At 39.0% G+C, this 20,099-nt stretch overlaps 2 protein-coding genes across 4 annotated transcripts in view; one reads left to right on the top strand and one right to left on the bottom strand.

Moving 5' to 3' along the window:
• Positions 1 to 1,429, top strand: part of KLHL29 (kelch like family member 29) — a 239,488-nt gene extending 238,059 nt beyond the window's left edge. Inside the window, exon 12 of the mRNA XM_062488440.1 lies at positions 1,178 to 1,429. Within this exon, the coding sequence (XP_062344424.1) occupies positions 1,178 to 1,361 (184 nt within the window). The 3' untranslated portion in view covers positions 1,362 to 1,429. The remainder of the gene's footprint in view (positions 1 to 1,177) is intronic.
• A 10,746-nt stretch (positions 1,430 to 12,175) lies between these two features.
• ATAD2B (ATPase family AAA domain containing 2B) overlaps positions 12,176 to 20,099 on the bottom strand; it is a 73,233-nt gene continuing 65,309 nt past the window's right edge. For all 3 annotated transcript variants that reach the window (XM_062489666.1, XM_062489665.1, XM_062489667.1), the window contains 4 exons: positions 19,245 to 19,940; positions 17,527 to 17,654; positions 16,247 to 16,375; positions 12,176 to 14,878 (listed from right to left, as the gene is read on the bottom strand). In XM_062489666.1, the coding sequence (XP_062345650.1) occupies positions 14,837 to 14,878; positions 16,247 to 16,375; positions 17,527 to 17,654; positions 19,245 to 19,940 (995 nt within the window). In that variant the 3' untranslated portion in view covers positions 12,176 to 14,836. The remainder of the gene's footprint in view (positions 14,879 to 16,246; positions 16,376 to 17,526; positions 17,655 to 19,244; positions 19,941 to 20,099) is intronic.

The following is a 20,099-nucleotide window of genomic DNA, read 5'->3' as shown; positions in this document are numbered from 1 at the left end:
TTGGCAGGTGCATATTCTCCAACTCTCCCTTTTCCTTCCCGATGCAGTCATTCATCAGCTGCTCTCCAAACAGACCCAGCCACCAGAAAAGCCATTGCCAACCCCATCCAGATTAACATCTTTAAATCAACTTGGAAGGCAAATTTGGGCTTCCTGGCAGATGAAAAGCAGACAACCCCAATTTTGGGTTCCCCCCCCACACAGTGGGAAGGCAGCATGGAGCACATGGTGGGTCCTGCATTGCCTTTTCCCACCTACATGCCTCTGCCATGCTCTCCCATTTCCAAATGCACACATGGGAACCCAGCCCCATTTTCATCAGCCCAAAGCAGTGTCCTGCCATGTGCACCATTGCTCAGGAGGCCAAGGCAGAAAGTAGAAGGAAGGGGAAGGGTTGAGACCAAGGGGCAAGTTTTCTTTAAATACCTTCCACACTCATGCACCTTCCCTTTTACCAGGAGCCTATGGACCATGGGACTAGCCCAGCCCCATTATTCTTGAGGTATCTGAAGTCAAACACTTTCACCTTAGGAAAGCAGTAAAGATTTTTGTCTTTAGATGCTAACAAAGAGCTGCCCTGTCATTCCCTCAGCTGCACAGCCCTGACCACCAGATCTGTGTGCCCCAGGTCTACTTTCCCAAGGACAACTCTGGGATACACAAGGACAAAGTCAGCAGGATCTCCAGGCCCCCATGCCAGGGCACAACCATGGAAGTAACTGAAGCAACAGAACATATTTTGAAGATTTTAGCACCCCATTTTGAAGCAAGAGTGTATTCCAGCTGAGGTGGTATAAACCTCAAATTGGTTAGATTGGTTTTGCATGTGCAAAGCATTACAGGGACACACCAGCCTGCTGCTTTTGCTGCAGATCCCACATGTGTGGGCTAGAAAAAAACATCTTACTTGGACTTTTATCTGTTGTTTACATTAGAGACAACAGTTACCTACCTGGCAGAAACACAGAAAGGATTAATTTTGGGGAGAGAAAGGGAGAGAGAAGAGAAATGCTCACACAGCTTTATACAGATAAAAACAAAAGGTGTATTCATTGTTTACCCATTGTTATAAAAGACTGGGTTTGTTTCAAGCCTAAAAGGAAAATTGCTCACTAAGACAACTAGCTCAAAGTAACTTTCTTGGGGTTTTTTTTGTTTTTTTGTTTTTTAAACACAGTGCTGTGGTTCTGGATGGAAAAATCTATGCTACTGGTGGGATCGTCAGCAGTGAAGGACCTGCTCTGGGAAACATGGAAGCCTACGACCCTAAAACAAATACATGGACACTTCTACCAAATATGCCCTGCCCTGTTTTCCGACACGGCTGCGTAGCAATCAAGAAGTATATTCAGAGTGGCTGATGTTCCCCAGGAGTTGGATGGAGAACTGTTTGTACCTGCTGATAAAAGGCAAAACGAATACTATTACTTAAGGAACAAAAGCAGCAAAGCCAGCCAGTGAACATATTGCTCTAAAGTCTTGAATAGTGTCTACATTGAATGTAGAAAAATCATCCTCACCTTTTGGTGAACAAGGAGCAGAGAGCTCCGTGCTATGTAAGATATTGTAACTTAATGCAAGGGTGTCACTAGATGTTATAGTGGCACTTGTTCTGGACATCGGCTTTTGGTCAACCCAGGTGCAATAGAATTTCTCATATTTTTTAAGCTGGGGAAGAGAGGAAAAAAATAATCTGCATTTTACTTTAGAGCTCAAGCTTGATTCTTGAAATAACCATGCAGATTAGTTTTACTATTACACTTTCGGCATCAATCTATTTGAAAGGTCAAAGTGTCCTTACCACTTTGATTCCTACATTTGTTTCTAATACATGCTTTTCAATACCAATGACTGAGAGAGATCTTGTGTGACAGATGGCTTACGTTGATGTCAGTCTTCCATCAGATCAAACAAATATTTCAGTTCTCTAGAGAGGAGCCCAAAAGTGGGGTGAGGTGGGGACTGGGGAGAAGATTAGCCAATGGTAATAAATTCCATGCAAAATGATGAAAACAAAAGGTCTGTTGGGCTGGATGAGTTTCTGCTCCTGGTGATTCTCATGTGGGCACATGTGGCTGTGCTCACGCCAGGGGGTGGGGGGAGCTTCTGAACCTTTTCCTCCGGGTTTCTGCTGATTCACTTGGCAGTGCTCGATTCCCGCTGTGCAGAATGGAAACTGTCTGGATTCCAGAGGCATTCTCCTGATAAACCCACTCTTCACTTCTGGAATCACAGTAAAACGCACAGCATAGTGTGGGTTTGCCACGTGCTCATCAAGCACGGAAGATGCCTCCTCTGGCTACGCACTTGGTTTTGGCTCTCAACCAAAATTCCTTGCCTCGGGATACTTGCCACTATCTTTTATGTAAAGTCTGAGAATTTTTTTATTTTACTTTATTTTTCAAGTTCCTTTCCTAGGTGTGGAAGCCTTATACTTATTATTTACAGATTTTAAACACATGAGTTTAAAGCCCATGGTAGAAAAATGCATAGACTTAAGCCCAGTGTAAGAGACTTCAAATTATTACTATGTAGAGTTGTAAGTATATGCACAGCACAGGGGTTATATTTTTATATATATTAAAATATTGTCTATCCAGAGAGCATTGTGATGTGGAAATTCTTTATAAATTTATACATAAAAGGAACAAATGGGAGATGGACCGGGTAACATAGAGGGGGCAGGGGAAAGAATCTTAAAATTCACCAGTAGAAAGTAACCCCAAGCTAAGGATTGTCTGGTTTCCTTCAAAGTAGAGGGGAAAAAAATTGCCATACTTGCCTTTGCAGACTCAAATCCCAAATGCCATACCAGTAATTCAAGAAGGAGGGTCCTGTACAGGGTGTGGGTGAGATCTTGCATTCAATATCTAGTTGAATTTCATACCAAATACAGTAGCTTTTTTATATGGAGGGAGGTCTGCCTATAGCTTTGGGGAAATCAATGCAGATGGTTAGCTAATCATCTTATTTTATTAATAATCATTTATAAAATAAAATTTAAAAAAATAAAGACATTTGTATCTTGCAGTATTTAAAGCAAATGTGCTCGAGTCAACTGAGTCAAGCTATAGGGTGACTCAAGCCCCTCATTTTGACAGTGAGGTTCAAGCCTTTGTTATGCAGTTGTTTTATTTATTCTTTAAAGAAAAAAATAATAAGCACAACAAAATTATATACTAGTATGTCATTTAAAGTATTTATGTCAAACAGGGTGCAAGTGTGAACCTGAAGATTGGAGCACAAGTTTCTAACTGCCTGGGGCAGGACTAATTTTAGTGTTGGTGTGTGTCTACCTCCAAAGGAGGTGCTACCTGTCAACAAGACTGAAACACATTCGACATTTCCAATTTAGCTTATTTCTTCATTTCTCACACTGGAACAAAACTGGCTATTTCTGTGAATAATATTAAAAACAGGGTTATCTGTAATGGCATTGTATATAGTTTATGTTTACTGTTAAGTTCTTGTTATATTACAATAAATATATTTATAGATCTAGATTCAGCATCCAGATTGGATTAATTTTGTCATGATTGATCAAGAAAAAACACTGCACAAATGGGGACTTCATGTTTCAACCAAGCCAGGGATGCAAATGTATTCATTCCATCCAACTAGTTTCTCTTGCAAATCAAAAAATTTATTGCTAATACTTAAACACTCAGAAGCTTCCAAAGTGCTTTCATTCTCATTTCAGAAAAAATCTCTTAGAAGTAATTTTAGATTTCATTCAGAAAGGCTGTTCCTTGTTCATCTATTTTCCCAAACGTACTATTAAGTAAAGAACAGAAGGGCTCAAGATAGTTTAGGAAATTAAAAGAAACCCTGATGAATAGCTTTTTAATTTATTTTTTTTTTTAATGAAAGCAAAAAATTTCTGCTGCACTGCTGCTGCAATGGCTAAAGGATGAAAGTTGCATTTGCCCTATGGTCAAAATTCCTTCATATCCAGTGTGGGAGCTCTGTACCTCACTGTATACATCGTTCAGAGAGCAATTCCATGCAACCATTCATGGCTTCTTTGATGTTTCATTAGGGTGTCATCTGTTAGTTGTAAAACTGGCTCTGGAACAAAGATGAGCCAAATATAACTAGTCTCAAATACCACCACAGTGGAACATTTCAGCCGGATCTGAGGAGGTAATTTCTGTTCTGCACATTAACAGGAAGAGCCTAACATTTATTGAAATTGTCTCTGGTTCTTTCAGAGCATTTAAGAGCGTGAACTGCAGTTTTCAAACATTTTAGTTTAGGCTTAGTGGGTGAGGTTGAACAGCCTGTGAAGATTACTAAAAGCCTTGCAATTCAGTATTACAAAACCACTCTGCAATAATCCAGACCAAGTGGGGTAAGTTGCCAACCTTTCATCAAGGCTCTGCACGGATCTCTTACTCAGCACTAGTCAATAATACTTGGTAGGATGAAAAAGACACAGACTATTTACTTTACTTGTATGTGGGAATTATTTTAGTTTCCCTCTGGGAAGTTGGCTGAGCACTTTTGCCAATGAATCATGTTCACATACCTGCTCTGAGATTTTTCTTCTTAAAAGCTTTAAGAAATTCAGGGGGACAGGCTGGTTTCAGCAGCCTGCTAATAAAAACTACTTTGCTCGCTGGTGTGGCTCTCCCCTGGCTCACCTGGGAAGAACAGTGATGTCTAAATGGGGCTGTTCACTGTGTTCAGGTAATCACCTACCCCTGACAATTTACACCGGTCATCCCCCTTTTCTCCTGTTGTTTCATCTCGTGGCAAACACACCGTACTAATAAAACCTCAGCAACCCCATCTTTTAATTAACTGCAGGTAGGTGTTAAGGCTGAGCTTAGCACAGTGTAAGTAGCAGCTAATTAAGAGCGCTGGGTATGCTCCAGCTTGTCCTTGGAGGGGTCCAGACAAACCGAGCGCCAGCACGAGCGCCCGCGTTCTGCAGCTGCAGGGAGCAGCCAGGAGAGCAGCTGCTCCAGCCCGGCTCCACCAGCACAAATATGTTTAATCAGCAGAGGTGGAACAGGCACAAGTGGCTTCAGGTACTCGACCACCTTCCCGGCTTCTCATGAAGAATTTGTCTGGAAAAAAGGGAGTGGATCCCAAAGCTCTTCTCTGCTGTTTCCAGTGCAAGGGCATAGTCTCAGAACCACACTGCCTCCCTATCCCCACTGAAAAAAAGCTGACAGTGTAATGTAGTATCAAACTACACACACCATGTGGAGTCAGGACTTGTCAAGGTGCAACCTGTGCCAGGTCTGTAAGAAGACACTGACTCTGTATCTACTTGGACATTTTTAACTTGTCATGCTAATACAAGCCTTTTATATTGGATGAGACCCTTAAGCTCACTCCTTAATGACTTCTTTCCTATTTTAAGTCAGCTCAAAACCAGGAGCTGAAGTGTATTTTCAGCTGAGGTAAAGATGCTTGCTAGCACAGGAAAGCAGCACTAAGTTCCTATCATCAGTGAGTGTTCTGGGCTGATAACTTCAGACTGCAGAAAAGGCCAGAAAGAAAATGGGCTGGAGGGAAGCAGATGGATGGATCCCGGGCACGGTGTTCCCATCACTCATTACATTAAGCTGGACAGCAATACCGGAACAGAAACACCGTTTTTCCTCCAAAAAGCCAAGCTGTTTGAGGCATGATTAAACACTTGCTGAGGTTTGAATTCATGAGAGCAGGAGCTGACATCGTGGGCTCCTCAGCCGAGCTCTGGAAGCCTGGAAACAAAAACCAGAGCGGCAGACTACTGCAAAAAACAACTCTCCCTTTGCCGGTCACCAGTGTTTTTTCTTCTGATAACAAACACACTACTTTCAGGAAGTCCTGTTTAGCTAGCAGATTTCTTACAGAGTAATAAATTACAATTTTCTTTATCTAAACAAATTCTACTTCAGTTGGCAGCAGCTTTACACACAGAACTAAGTGTTTTTGGCTCAGTTACTACCTGGGAGAAGGAAGCTCCAGTGGTGCCATCAAGCCATATTTGCCTCTGAATTTTTCACTAGTGATGGGCTGTGCAATGAAGGTTTGAAGGGTTTCCTGTTTCTAATTTCATAATATGTTCGTTTTGAGTAGTGTTCTTTCTTCCTTTGGAGTTTGTATGTAGCCCAGATCTTACACAGCAAGATTCATACTGGCAAAATACAGTATCAAACCTTTGCTGTTGTCTAGTATCAGTGACTTTTTCCTACGTTTTTGTGGCTAAAAAGCAGACACCTACCTAATGTCACCTGTGACAGTCCTACAGAAGCATCAGCTTCTCACCTCATTAAAAACAATACATGTTAATAAAAAATAGGTCTTACAGGTAGAAATGAGCCAATCCCTCTCCACATCTTGGGAACTTTAAACAATCTATAATTTCTAGTGCAATGCCCCTGTGCTGGTGGACAGCATCCAAATAAAGATCAGGGAATTGAACAAATGTTTTAAGAGTATCCTGAGCTTGATGCTCCACCAGAATCACTGTCCCTCTACTACAGAAACAATAATCAGCACTCACAAAGCAAGCCCAAACTGCCAAACCCACTGGAATTTTGGTAGCTGTTTCCATTAGAAGAGATAATCTTCTACTAAATTATATATTTTCATATCTAGTCAATGCAGTGCTCCAGTATTTGTTACATCAATTTCAATTTTACCTCTTTCAATTTACGCCCAGCTTTTCTGGAAGTTTCCCGTTTATGTACTAGAACATTTCAGCCTGAGAAAGCTGAGGCTGTTGAGACTGGAGAAGGTTACAAGGACATCTCATAGCAACATTCCAGTAACTGAAGGGGTCCTACAGGGAATCCAGGGAGGGACTCCTCGACAGGAGCTGTAGTGATAGGATGAGGGGAAAAGGGTACAAATCAAAAGAAGGGAGATTTAGGTTAGATATTGGGAATAAATTCTTTCCTGTGAGGGTGGTGAGACACTGGCACTGGATGCCCAGGGACTTTGTGGATGCTCCAACTCTAGCAGTGTTCAAAGCTAGGCTGGATGAGGTTTTGAGCAACATGGTCTAGTGGGAGGAGTCCCTGCCCATGGCAGCGGACTGGGACTAGATGATCTTTAAGGTCCCTTCCAATCCTTAACATTCTCTGATTCTATCATTAAAAAGCCAGACATAGACTTTCTGGGGAAAATTAAGAGTGGAAATGTGGCAAGCTTGGGAATGGCTCATATTTCTGTTTACTCCTTGACAAGAGGTTTCCCCTATGGAGATAAGTATGTCCTGACTGCTTACTACCCAGAGAGAATATTAGCCTGTCCCAATTGGAAAAAGGGTTTTTAATTCCAGAGGTAACCTAACACTCAGCCATCTCCACAAAGTCTCTGCCCTGCTGACATTCATTTTTAATAACATGGGGGTATTTCAGAGAGTGCCAATGATGTGACAGTTATCAAAGGGCAAGTGAAATGACTGGGTAATTACAGGGCATTCACCTGACATCAAGCCCAAGTAAAAATGGAAAGATGGTATCTAACTAAAGTGATCATGAATCAAAGGGATAAGAAGAAATACAATGATTTTCTAGAAAATTGGCTGTATCACAGAAAGCTGATCTCATTCTCTGACAGGATTACACATTTGATTGATAAGGTAATAGATTTTCAACAGCATGTGACAAAATACTTCAACTTTCTCTGGTACAGTATTCAGACAGCAAATATTAAATGGGCTAAGAAAAGGCAGATTAATTGAGGAATACCTAATCTGCTCGAGTAATTTTCACTTTGTTGCTATCAGTGTTTCTAGTGGGGGAATCCTCTTCTCCTGAAGTTCTTGGAGGAAAATGTTGACATAAATCACTAGTCACAGACTGTGGAAAAGGAGATTAGCCGAGGGAAAGATAATGAGACCTGAACAAGTCAGACGTATGGTGCTGGCTCCTCTGGCTGGCTGGGACCCGACCCATAAAACTTCTTTTCATAAAGCTAAGCAGAACCTCAGAGAGGTGGGAATGAGGAACGTTGACATTTGGGATGGAGAACTGCATCATGAAAAGCTGCAAGGCTGAGAAGAGTCAAACAACAAGAGTTCCCAGCCCAATTTCATGGTATAAAAGGCCTAAATTGATCTTTAGATGTGCAAAAAGGGGGTCAGGGAGTAGGAATCAGTGATTTTTGCCTCTATAAATGGCACTGGTGGGACCTATGCTGGAATATCACATCAATTTCTCCTCTGTGAACAAATGTTTTAGAAGATGTTGAAAAATTGACCTACTGCAGAATAAAGCCACAAAATTGACTTAAAGGCTGGCGAAAATGTAGTGAGAGCCATAAAAAGCTTGTTCTTCAGCAAAAAGATGGAGAGGCTACTTGATCACAGTGCATTAGTGTCTTCATGGGGAGGGGGGGGGAGGAACAGGTATGAATAGTCTAAAACACCAGGAGACAAGAAGCAGAGCCTGGAAGTTGAATCTGGACCAAAAGACATGAGGAATGAGGCACGTGTTTCTACCCACGGGTTTTTAACAACTCCATGAGAAGTTCAAAGAGCAGGGCAGATGTACTCTGCAGACTAAATGCCTTCTCCAAAAACACTGTTAAGCCATTCAGATGTCAGCAGGCCCTGGGCATACAGGAGATTAAATCATACGTGCCACAGCATCCGATTCAACAAACCAGTGTTTTCTGCTGGCATCATTCCCCGTGAATAAACCCAAATTTTTGTAACAAATTGCTGAACATTAAAATCATCATTGGATGTCAGCTCATTTCCATTTCCAAAATTTACTCTCATGCATCAACAAGATTAACAGTGCAAAATTTATGCTCATCTTGTGCTTTTTTTGGTGTGGCTATCCTGAATCTTGTGGAGAGGAAGCTTTTTATTTTTTTTTTAAAAAAGCTTTTTTCCTGCTGGACATGCTTTAGATTTGAGAGCAAGACTCTGAAGCAGTCTAATTCCAGTATAAAGGTGAGACATGAATTTTATACCAGTTAAATCTCCTGTACTTATTGAAAATGTAGTCTTATCTGTTTTTATTTGTTTATACTTAAAATGCCTATAGAAAACAGTAATTTATTACTAAACTGATGTTAGTAGTCACATACAACATGCGATTATCCATGTTACATTTCCTTTATCACACTAAACCTTTTGTAATGTCACAGGGAATACAGCGGGCATCAATTCTGACATAAGTTTTGAAGTATGTCCATTAGAAACCTAAACCACATTAGCAATTTGTCCTTCCCTATCACCAAAACCAGATATCACTGTTCTTCCAGGCAGCCTCCACAAAGAAAGGATTCTACAAGGTGTTAAAGTCAGCAGGAGAATGCCAGATCTTTACAACAAAACTGCAGCTGGGGCTTTGGAGATCACAAATAGGTTCTTAGTTAAAACATTTTCTTTTCCTTCTGCAATAGAAAGATTCCTTCTTAGAAAACTAATTGAGTCCAAATTTAACGTATTTTCAAAGATTAATTAATCCTCTATATTCTGTTTCACTGCCTTTGATGAATAAATATTTCAAAGGGAGTCCTTTTGAAACCTGACCTTAAGTCTTTCCTTCCTCTCAATGCAGTCCCAAAGTGGACAGGTCATCTTCTACAAACTCCTACTTTCACGTAGACACAGTCGAGCATCTCTGGGTTATGGGACAAACCAATGCAAAAGGATTTTCTCATTTCCACAACAAAACCTGGATGACAAAATGGTGTGAGCGCTCCCAGCAGCCACCCAGTCCAAGGGACCTGTACACTTCTCACACATAACTCTATCAAAATCCAGACTGCTGGAGGAGTCCAGCACAACAGAACCAACCCCACTGTGTCGGTTGGCCAACATGTCCTGGGGGCTGCATCACTGAAACCTCAAATGTGGACCTTGAACAACCTCTGCCCCCAGCCTGCCCCACCCCTGGAACTGGATGTGAGGAGCCTTTGAACACCACATCACCTTTTGCACCTCAGTTTTGAAAGCACCATTATTCCACATCAGCATTCCAGACCAGACAATCTCAATGCAAATGGCCAGGTTCACACTAACATTCCACTAAAAGTGATGAATCCATTTCAAATCTTAGCTGCTTATCATACTTTTAAAGGGAAAAGATTTTTCCTGATATAAAAGTAAGGCTCAGTATAGCGTAACTCAAATGCAAATCTAAAATAAATGAAATTTCATAGTAGTCACAACCATCTACTGGCAGTGGTTTCAACCAAAATATACTTCCTATGCAAATGATCACACTGGAAAAGAAAAGACTCACCTAGAAGCGGAATGAGGCTGAATTAATTAGTGTTAAAGTTTATAACCCCTCATTTTTACATAATAGTTACATGACCACAAGTGAAGCATAAAAGGAGGAGGGGAAAAAAAAATGAAGTGTTTGGCTTCATTAATCAGTTCATAAGTTTACTGATTTAGTTTGCAGAATTTATTCACATGCAGTGCTGGCTTAAAACCCCATATATTACAAGTCCAAATCCTACCCAAGATACAGAAGAAAAGGATTTAATTTTTAATTTATTTAAATAAATTACCTGAAGAGCTTAAGGAGGAAACAGAGATTGTGCAGCACTGCAAGTTTAAGGAAATACGGGAAATTGGATTTCAGAACGACATTCAAGGCAGAAACCAGCAGCAGTAGGAAGCAGTATTAAGCAGTGAACACTTGACAAATATGAATGTTGCAAAAGCATCTACTAAGGCTTTAGGAACACCCACCCTAACTATTTCTTAGTAAATCATGCTTTTGAAGTACCACTCGAAATTCACTGAGTATCTTCACAAGAATCCTTTTGTCAGTTCCCAAATATTTTGTCTCTTTTGATTGGTTATTTTTACAGCCAATGTCAGAAATCAGACCTGAATCTATTCTCTGTTAACACAGCCATTCCCACTCCTGAAAGACAAAGAGTGACACAAGACCTCAAACTCTACTCATTTTATTCAGACTGCAAACCCAAGTGTGGTGCTGGTACCTGCGAAGCCATTCAGAGCCCAGGTTCCCAGCAATCAACCTAATTATTATACAACAGGTAATAAATTTCTTATCTAATTGTGCTTTCAAAGCTGCATAGAAAAGTGGAATTGGAGTCAGATGTAAAGTTAAGTTACTACTACCTCCTTCCTCAACTACTCTTTTGCCCAGGAGACCTGCAGTTTAAGGTACACAGAAAGGAAAAGAGTGAAATGTCCAGGGGTGTTCTATGTCCTACACCTCAAGAGTTCATCTATTAAAAAACAAAACAAAAAGCAAATCCAAAGTTGAAAGAACAACTTTGCTAAATATAATAAATAGAAAGGAAAGAGTATTTCCTTAAAAATAAAAAAACAAAACAAAAACAAACACCACAGAAACCCCTCTCTAAACAGAAGCCATTTCTCTAATGGACAAACACTGAAAGCAGAAGTTGGACCAAACTGCTCGAAATAACTAAACAGCAAGGTCCCAAAGTGTCACATCTGAGATGCTAAACCACAAAAGTCTAGTAAGGAAAAGACTGTTTTCAGCCAGGAGGCAGCATTATTTTTAAATATATTTTTGAAGGAGCTAAAGCTGTGTTTTCTTGTCATCTTTATTCAAGTATTTCACAGCAGTTATATTACAAATTACAGTAAAATGTTCAAAATTTCCAGAAGTTCAAAAAATTAAATAACTTACTTCAAACTAACGTAAAATGAAGTCAAAATGCAAAACATCAATTTAAACACAATTCTGAATAAAACTATAGAATCCAAAATATACCATAGCTGATGAAGGAAGTCTACTTAATCCACAAAGTAGACACACGTTAATGAAACCAAACAGGACGCCCCAATGTCTAAATAACCCAATGTACAAGATACAAAAGATGCAAGTACAAGCCCAAATTCAAGCTTATGTTGTGATTACAAAATAAACAAAAACAAAATAAAAGACTATCAGCTGCAGGACCTGCCATTCAGGAGACTGAAAGACTGAAGGTAAAACCAGCGCTGATTCACCAAGTTAATTAAAAAAACATTAAAAAAAAAAAGGAAGACAAGATATTACAAAACCCAGTATTCCTATAAATACATTGGCATATGAGGAAATCAAGTAACAATACAGAGGACACAAAACAAAACAAAACAAAATAATCACAGGTGAGATTCAAGCTTGCAAATACAATTAACTCCAGAGCCATCACCCAAGAGCAACTCTATCACTCCAAAACAGCCCCCCCCCCCCCACCCAGGCCCCCAAAAAACCTCCTCCTCCTGGCTGGCCACATTCCATAGAGTCCAGCACAAGGACTCACACAGGAGTTTATTTGCAATTTTCACAACAAGAAACAAGGAAGAGAGGTCAATTTGTACAAACTCTTGCCAGTGCTATGTGGCAAAAAAAAAAAAAAAAAAAAGAAAACAAAAACATACAAAGAGTAAACAAGTTTAGACCACATGGAAAGATTAACAGCTGTTTTAACTCTATAACCACCAGACATCTGTAAAGGAAAACAAAAACTGAAGTGTGGTTATTTGGGCTAAGAAGGCGAGTATATCATTTTAGGTAAGCTGTCCACTAGAACATCTGATATTAGCTACATTTCTCTAAAACAACATGGCAGCTCCTCAATTACCAAAGTTGCCTCTTAATGATTTTTCCCAATCAACAACTGACAGTAAAAATTTTCCTTTAGAAACCTGACCTTTTAGAACCTTTCTTAATGCTAGGCATTAGCTTAAACTTGCCTTTTACACTCACTGGTGACTAAAATTCCCAACTGTTTTATTTTATATAAATTTATTATCTTCTTAAAAATGAATGCAGTTTTATCTTCCACAAGTGCTGCTGTTACTTGAACAAAAACTTCTTTGAGTAAGTGAAACTGGAATAAATATTTTTAAAAAATTCTGCAGCAAGAACCTGAGACTTGCAAAAAACCCTTTTATCAGAAACTTGCTACAAAAATTCTGCTACATATCATTTAATCAAATCTTAAAGTTTGTAACAATTTCCATCAAAATACAAAATGCTGTTAATGTACCAGACACATAAATATCTCAAACAGGTATGATGCTAATAAATAGTAAATGAAACATGGAAAAAAATCCCATAATCAAATCTGAGATCAAAGAATCTCATTTAAAATGTGTTTTCTGCTTGTTTTTGTTGTTTTTTAATCGCACTTTCCCACCTAAAAAATACAGTGTTTTTGCATGGGTTGCATTTAGGTGTAACTAGATGTACATGAATGCTTAAAACCTTTTTCTGCCATTACCTATGAAGAAAAACAGTGGCATCCGGGGGAGAAAAAGCTCTAAGATAAACTGATATTTAACCATAATGGACAAAGCACATTGGATTACTGCAACAGCCCAGGGCCCATGTTTTCTCTCTCTGCAGCACTACCCTGGGATGAGCCGTAGAGGTGGAGACAAGTCCCTAAGCCTGGCTTTGTACACGGGAGCAGCGTGATTACAGTCCTCCATGAACACTGTTGGTAACTAAAATACAAAAAGCTGAGGTAGCTCAGTATCTCTGCAGTAGTCTGTTTTCTGTTTAAAAACTAATCACACTGCGTTGCATATTTCTGGACAGACACTTCTGCAGCTACAAAGGGACAGCCACAATGAATGGTTCAGGATGGGAACACCAGCCAACTGCTCTAGAACACTTTCCACGTGGTGTGAAATAAACCACCCCAGACAATGTTCTAATACCAAGCTTGTGATGAAAAAGAAAAACTGCCTAGACTGTTCTCTCCAGTTGCCAGAAAGGAAAGGTGTTGAACTACACAATTCAGACCCAGAGAACTCTTAGAAAAGATGGATTCAAAAGGCTCTCTTCCAATCCTCCCCACAGTAACAATGCTTTGCACAGAACGACTTGTGAAACCTAAGAGAAGTTTTATTTTTAATTGAGGTTGGGCTCCAGGAATTTGACCAACTATAGTGTGTTCTTGCCTGGACTGCACAGTCCAAGCTGTAATACAAACACAGACCTTCCCAACAAAACCTGCCAGTATTGACCTTGTCTTCCTTAGAGAATTCACAATGGAAAACAAGGATATGGTGGGAAAATGCTTCATTTTTTAGCAACACAGAAGAGTTTCACTGTGTAACTTGTTTCTAAAACAAAATATATACCAATGAAAAAGGAATTTCACTGTTTTGGTAAAGTATGTGGCTTTTTCAGTGTGTCTTAGTTTAGTTCTGTAGAGTAAGACAGGCATTATAGAACCATAATACTGGTTGCCATCCAATGAAGAGAATACAATTCATCCTTTTGGAGATCTTCATTCTGCAGACAGCTTTCTAACATTGCCATTTGCTATAATCCAAACAAATTGCTTAGCCTTATCTTTCTCAATTGACTAAAAGGCACATTAAAGGCAGTTCTAGAGAGCCTCATCTTCAAATTACTGTACATCCAGTTATTCAAGATTCCTACCACAATGCATCACTGCCTTCTTTAGGACAGATTTTTTTTGTCCATAACCCCAGAGAAGAGAAAAATTGGAAAAAAAATAAAAAAGGTTGCCTGTTTAAAAATATTCAACTTAGATCTGCTCTTTCCAGTCCTCTTGTATATGTTGGTCTTCACTTTGCCTGAAGTTTCCCCAAAGATAATGCATGTAGAGTGAACAAGAGCAGGAATGAGAACAGTTTCTGTAGCACCAAAAATCTCCAAGCTGTGGCATTGTATTCTTTATTTATATCAGATACAACTATATGAAGTTCCGTTTGGTTCTTGTAGGCTGGTTGGTTTCAGGTACCTGAGACAATAGCACCAAATTCAACAGAAACAGAAAGAGAGAGCACTTAAGACCAAGGCTCTGCACATACTTGGTGCAAATGGAAACTGAATGGCTCAGAGGACTGCTCTCCCATGAGCAGTTTGAGAGGAAAAACCCACCCATCTTGACGAGTTCACAGGAATGTTTCAAACACATGAACTGTTCTTTCCATCTCCTGCAAGAGACACAGACCATTAACTATTCTGAAATATAGAGAGACAGAAATAGAGTAACTTTATGTAGCAGTACTTACTGTGATACTGTTTTTTTTTAATCTGAACAAATAAATATATGAAAACAGACATTTCTGCTTATTAGCTGCTATCTGCTAGCAAAATACTATAAAAGAGAGAACTCATTAAAGAAGTATTAATGCAAAAAAGCACTCTACTATGACAGTCCATGATAAAAATCAAGGCTTATTAGGGTCACTTATATAATTAATGTGCTCAATCTATATTACGAAAGGACTGCAGTGGCACACTGCATGAGTTCAAGTCTTACTGCACACTTATGCTGTTGGTGACCCAGCTGTAATCACATGTCTGCACAGTTTGGATAATCAAAGTAAAGATTGGTCTCTACATGCTCCTGTTGGACAAATGCCTTTTTAATCTACCTAACATCTTTCACAGACTTTCAACACGTTTTTAGGTGAAGATGGCAGGGAATAGCATGAAAACTGTTTGAAAAGTATTCTGCAGGAACTCTACAAAAGCCCCTACTACGGCTTTTCCAGGTTTTGCTGTAAATTATTCATGGAGAAAAATATTTAGTGCTCAGTGATCCAACTGGAAAGTAGCAACTGTTGTCCTTTTCTCAGCAGGGCTGGTTATCAATAGCATCAGCAAGCTGATCCAAACCCCTCTACAGTTAGAACAGTGGTGATGGAGGAAATGCACACTCAGAGCTGGCATCAGCCCGTGCCAATGGTGAAATGACCAATTTGCTGTTGATGTACAGGAGGCCCTGGAGGGAAACACTTCAGTGATACAGGATGATGGCAAAGCAGACACCTAGCCTCCACCACGATGTGCTGACCTTCCCAACACTGCATTTACTGATCAAGAGAGTGTTCACATTTCTAAGGCCTTGTATGAAAGTCAGAATCTGCAAAGTGCATGGAGCAGAGGGGGGTTTGGCCTAGTTACACCAATACAATTAAGGGCAACTGCAGCAACATGGGGTCAGGCTGCCTGTGAAATCACCACTTCACATCCACTGTTAGTCTTGCCACACACATGCAAACTCCTTCTACTCCATTTTACTCTGCTAGCATGTGCTTTTCATGCTGCTACGTTCTCTCCTCTTTTTCCTCCCTTCTTTTAGGTTAAATTCTTAATCCTCTTCTGCAGAAAGCATTCTTAGAAACCACCAGTTTCTAAGTTACTGCACTAAGCTTTTTTCTTTTTATAGATACCATCTTCAAAGTCTATTACAGGTTTTGCTGGCTAGTAGAACAATAAATTGACAGATTAACAGTTTCTGAAAAGTCTATCTCACAATATTCAGATAAAGAATAAAAGAAGCTGTACAACATCACCTCTATAAGTTGTGATTTGTCATAGTCTCTACGATGTCTGTAGATGCATTGACTGAGGAGTGAATACAATCTCTCAAGTTGGTCAACAGTCAGGTTGTCACTTTTCTTAACCACCACATCAAGCAGTTTCTGTTGGAACAACAAAAGGTGAAGTTAAGAGTGTTTCTAGAATAATTTAAAAAAAAAATTAAGGTAAATCAGAAATTCAATGTCTCTCTGAAGCCCTTCTTTGAAGGGATACATACAAATGAAATGAACCACACCTGGCAATCAGCATGACCACTGCTTCAACGTTTATAGAAAAAGGACTTGATGTCTCTTTTCACTTCTCTGCTTACATCCACACTTTTCTTCTTGTCTTAAGATTCTTGTACTCAGTAAAGCTGGGGCAATGTTTGTTCTTTTGGAATGCTACTTCATCCTGTTTCATCTTGGTCAGTCATTGTAACAAAGCAAACCCTAAAAACTGCTTTGATGGCTAAAGCAGACATTTTTAAGAACTTACACTGGCAGGGGATAAAATGTATCACCAAATGAAAACATTTGGACTTCCATAAATGTTGATAAACAGAACAAAAAAAAAAGAGAAGGGGCTAGAAGGAGGACACAATACATGTAAAATTTCTCATAACAAAGGTGAAAGTATTTTACATAGTAGGGAAGAGTGACATTTAAGATTTTTTTTTCCCCGTCATAACAATTCTATGGTTTCCAAAGAGATTATCATCTTTACTCCAAAGAAAATGGTATATAAATTTCATAGGTCACAGTAGGTCAAGCCACTTTTTACAACAGAAGAAAGAAAATTTTGTTGTAACTTTGCTTAAAAAAAAAAATGAAAGAAAATTAACTAGCAGTCTATAACGCCAAAACATCAACACAAATTGCCCTTTGCTTTCCAATCCACTAAGTTTTCTCCACCAAGTATACCTACACAGGAAAAGATGATGTGAACTCCCAATTACCAGGCACCCAGCAGTTTCTTGGTACCTGGCACAGCCAATTAACACATGAATACCTGCAAAAATGGCAATTAAAAGAGTGGACTGCTGTGTCATTACTGGATTATAAGGGTAGTAATGATGGGGCAAGTAAGGATTCAGCAGTTTTATTAACTTTTCATCTACAAAACACCAATCAACAAATCATTTCCAAAGGTCAGTACCATCATCATACTTGTTTGCAGTCAAAACTAAAGGAAATGTTGCTTCAGAACACAGAAAATAAGCTTTTTTCATGGAGTCTGTTAATAGCTGAATTTATTTTTTCAGTTCTGTTACCTTTAGTCTGTCATGGTCAACAACCACAGAGGGTAAGGGATCTGAAGGTTCCTCTGGAACCTGCTCCAAACTTGTGGGCTTTGACTGCTCCACAGTGACTCTTCGTGTTTTCTTGCTTTTGAACGAACCTGTAATTTGAAAAACAATTATCAGCACTGTCAGTCCCACAAAATGGAGCAAATATTTCTTTACTTCAGTTTGATTTTTCTTGTTTAGTTTGTTGGGTTGTTTTGAACCAAACAGGATTGTAGCAGTGTACATTATTCATCTGAATGTTTACAGGTGCACAAACTCACAGTTCAGAAGACACACACAAAACTGGCAATCTTTAATTCCAAAGTGCCAACTTTGAATGAAAACTGAATTCCAGTAAGAGTTTTCTCATCATATCCAACAACAAATTAAACAGCTTTAAAGACAAATTCACACACTAAGAAAATGCTGAAATTCTTCTCAAGTGGAACAAATCTTCATTTCTCTCTCTAAAGCATCCCATGTCTTCATCACCACAGTATTTCAACATCTGCTCTACTTTAAAACCTCATGCTTTTGTTACTCGTTTCTGTTTTCTTCCACCTTTGTATTCAAGCTATTGACCAATCCTGTTGCAAAGAACAAAATATTTTCCTATCTCCTTATACACTCCCTACATTCATTCACTATTTTAGTCCTCTTTTACTATTACACTATTTAAAATGCCTTTTCTTCTGAGACCCCCTGCTATTATAACCATCCTAAAGCATACAAAATTCACCTACCCAATTCAGAAATGTAATGGCTCTTAACACATCATGCTCTTCTTGTGATATTCCTAGGACCTTTCTTGTATTATTCTCCTTACCCTTAGAGAAAATAAGTATGTACAAACACAGCCAACATGTACACAGTAATCTTCTCATAATTCAGATCTCTCATTAAAGCTCATTTACTTTGTAAATTTCAGCACTAACTTTTGAAGTAAAGATTTCATTCTTTAAGATAATTCTGAAAGCTCATTAAAAAGGCAATCATGCATAAGGCTTCTATTTTTGTTCCCTGAGGAAACTATCTCTCTTGTCTTCAAAGGACATGGCCCCTTCTTTTATACACCATCAGGATTTTTCTTCTCCTTCTCTTATCTTTCTCCTGCACTGTTATTGTGTTCACTGTGACTCCAAAGCCAGATACTTTCTCCAACAGATAAACAACAATCTGGCTTTTGCTGTGAGTTAAACTGCTTCAACATTTGCTACAAGCAAGTTTTTAAAGGAATAGATTCTTTATTTCTATCCATTTTACCCAGTGTCAATGATACTATTATCATACTCTAACAAAACCAGTCAATATCTATCATGTAGATCAAAATATAAATCAGACAGAACATACAGACCAAAATATGTATTCTATTTATCACTATTTATATTATTTTTAAATATTTAATTATTGTTTTAATGTTACCTCAGTATTTCCCACAAAGCTGACAAATATGAACAGAGTAGTGTAAGTGTGGAGATACACTTTCTTGCCTAAGATAAAAATACAGCATGCCAAGACTGCACTTCTAACTTTTCTATGTGGAAATAAATGCTGAAAGTATACTAAGAGTTTCAAATAAATAGTCAGTGATTAATAAAATATTACTGTATTATAATAATTGTAACATAATATATTACAGTGAAAAATACATACATTAACTTGGACACTGAGATAAAGACAGAAACATGGAAAACAAGCTATACCTTCTTTATCTGCTTCAGCATCTTTAGTTTCAATGTCTGTGCTCTGTAGTGTTTTCTCATTATTGCTGCAATGTGGTAACTCAGCTTTCACCAGATCAGTTCCTTGACTTTCTCTGGAAGCTTCCATTTTCTCCTTTGGCTGATCTTCAGATAAAGATTTTTTCTTGTTACTAGACCAATCACTGTTGTCACAGGGTGAAACAGCATCAAGTGATTCTACTTTACCATTATGACAGGCTGGGACAGGTACACCTTCAGAGCTGTGTACAGATGTCTCTCCATTCACACAGTCCCCTTTCAACAGAGTCCCCTTCCTTAATTCCTTTTCAGCACCCAGGGTAACACTGTCAGTTATTAATAGGGATTCATTCGAGCTCTCTTCTTCTGTGGATGCAAAATTGTTTTCCTTTCCTGATGTCCCATTGTTAAGTCTCTGCTCTGCATCTATATCCATAATATCACAAGAGGATTCATCATTTGTCACAGACAGGTCTCCTGTTTCCTCTCCATTCTCCTCAATGCAGTCAGTGCTGATCTCTAGCTCTCCATTTTCCAGCAATTTACTGTCCTCACCATGATTTTCATCATCAGCAAACTTCGCATCATCTTCATCTTTCTTTAAATTATTGACTTTCCTCTTCTTAATAATGCCTTTGCCCCACTGCGAGCGTCGTCTTGATTTTCTCCTTATTCGAACTGAAAACAAACACACACACACTTTTAGATGCTTGGGTACCTCTCAGTAAAGAGACCAGGATATGAGAATATGGTGCTGTGTGAGGCAATGAAGTATCTTCACTCTTCAAGGAAAAATAAGGTGTCTGTTGATTTGAATGCAAGCAAATTAGAGGTAAC

This window comes from Cinclus cinclus, chromosome 3 (genome assembly GCF_963662255.1).
Source record: "Cinclus cinclus chromosome 3, bCinCin1.1, whole genome shotgun sequence".
Taxonomy (NCBI): Eukaryota; Metazoa; Chordata; class Aves; order Passeriformes; family Cinclidae; genus Cinclus; species Cinclus cinclus.
Note: the sequence above shows the minus strand (reverse complement) of the source record. Positions and strands in the feature narration are given on the sequence as shown.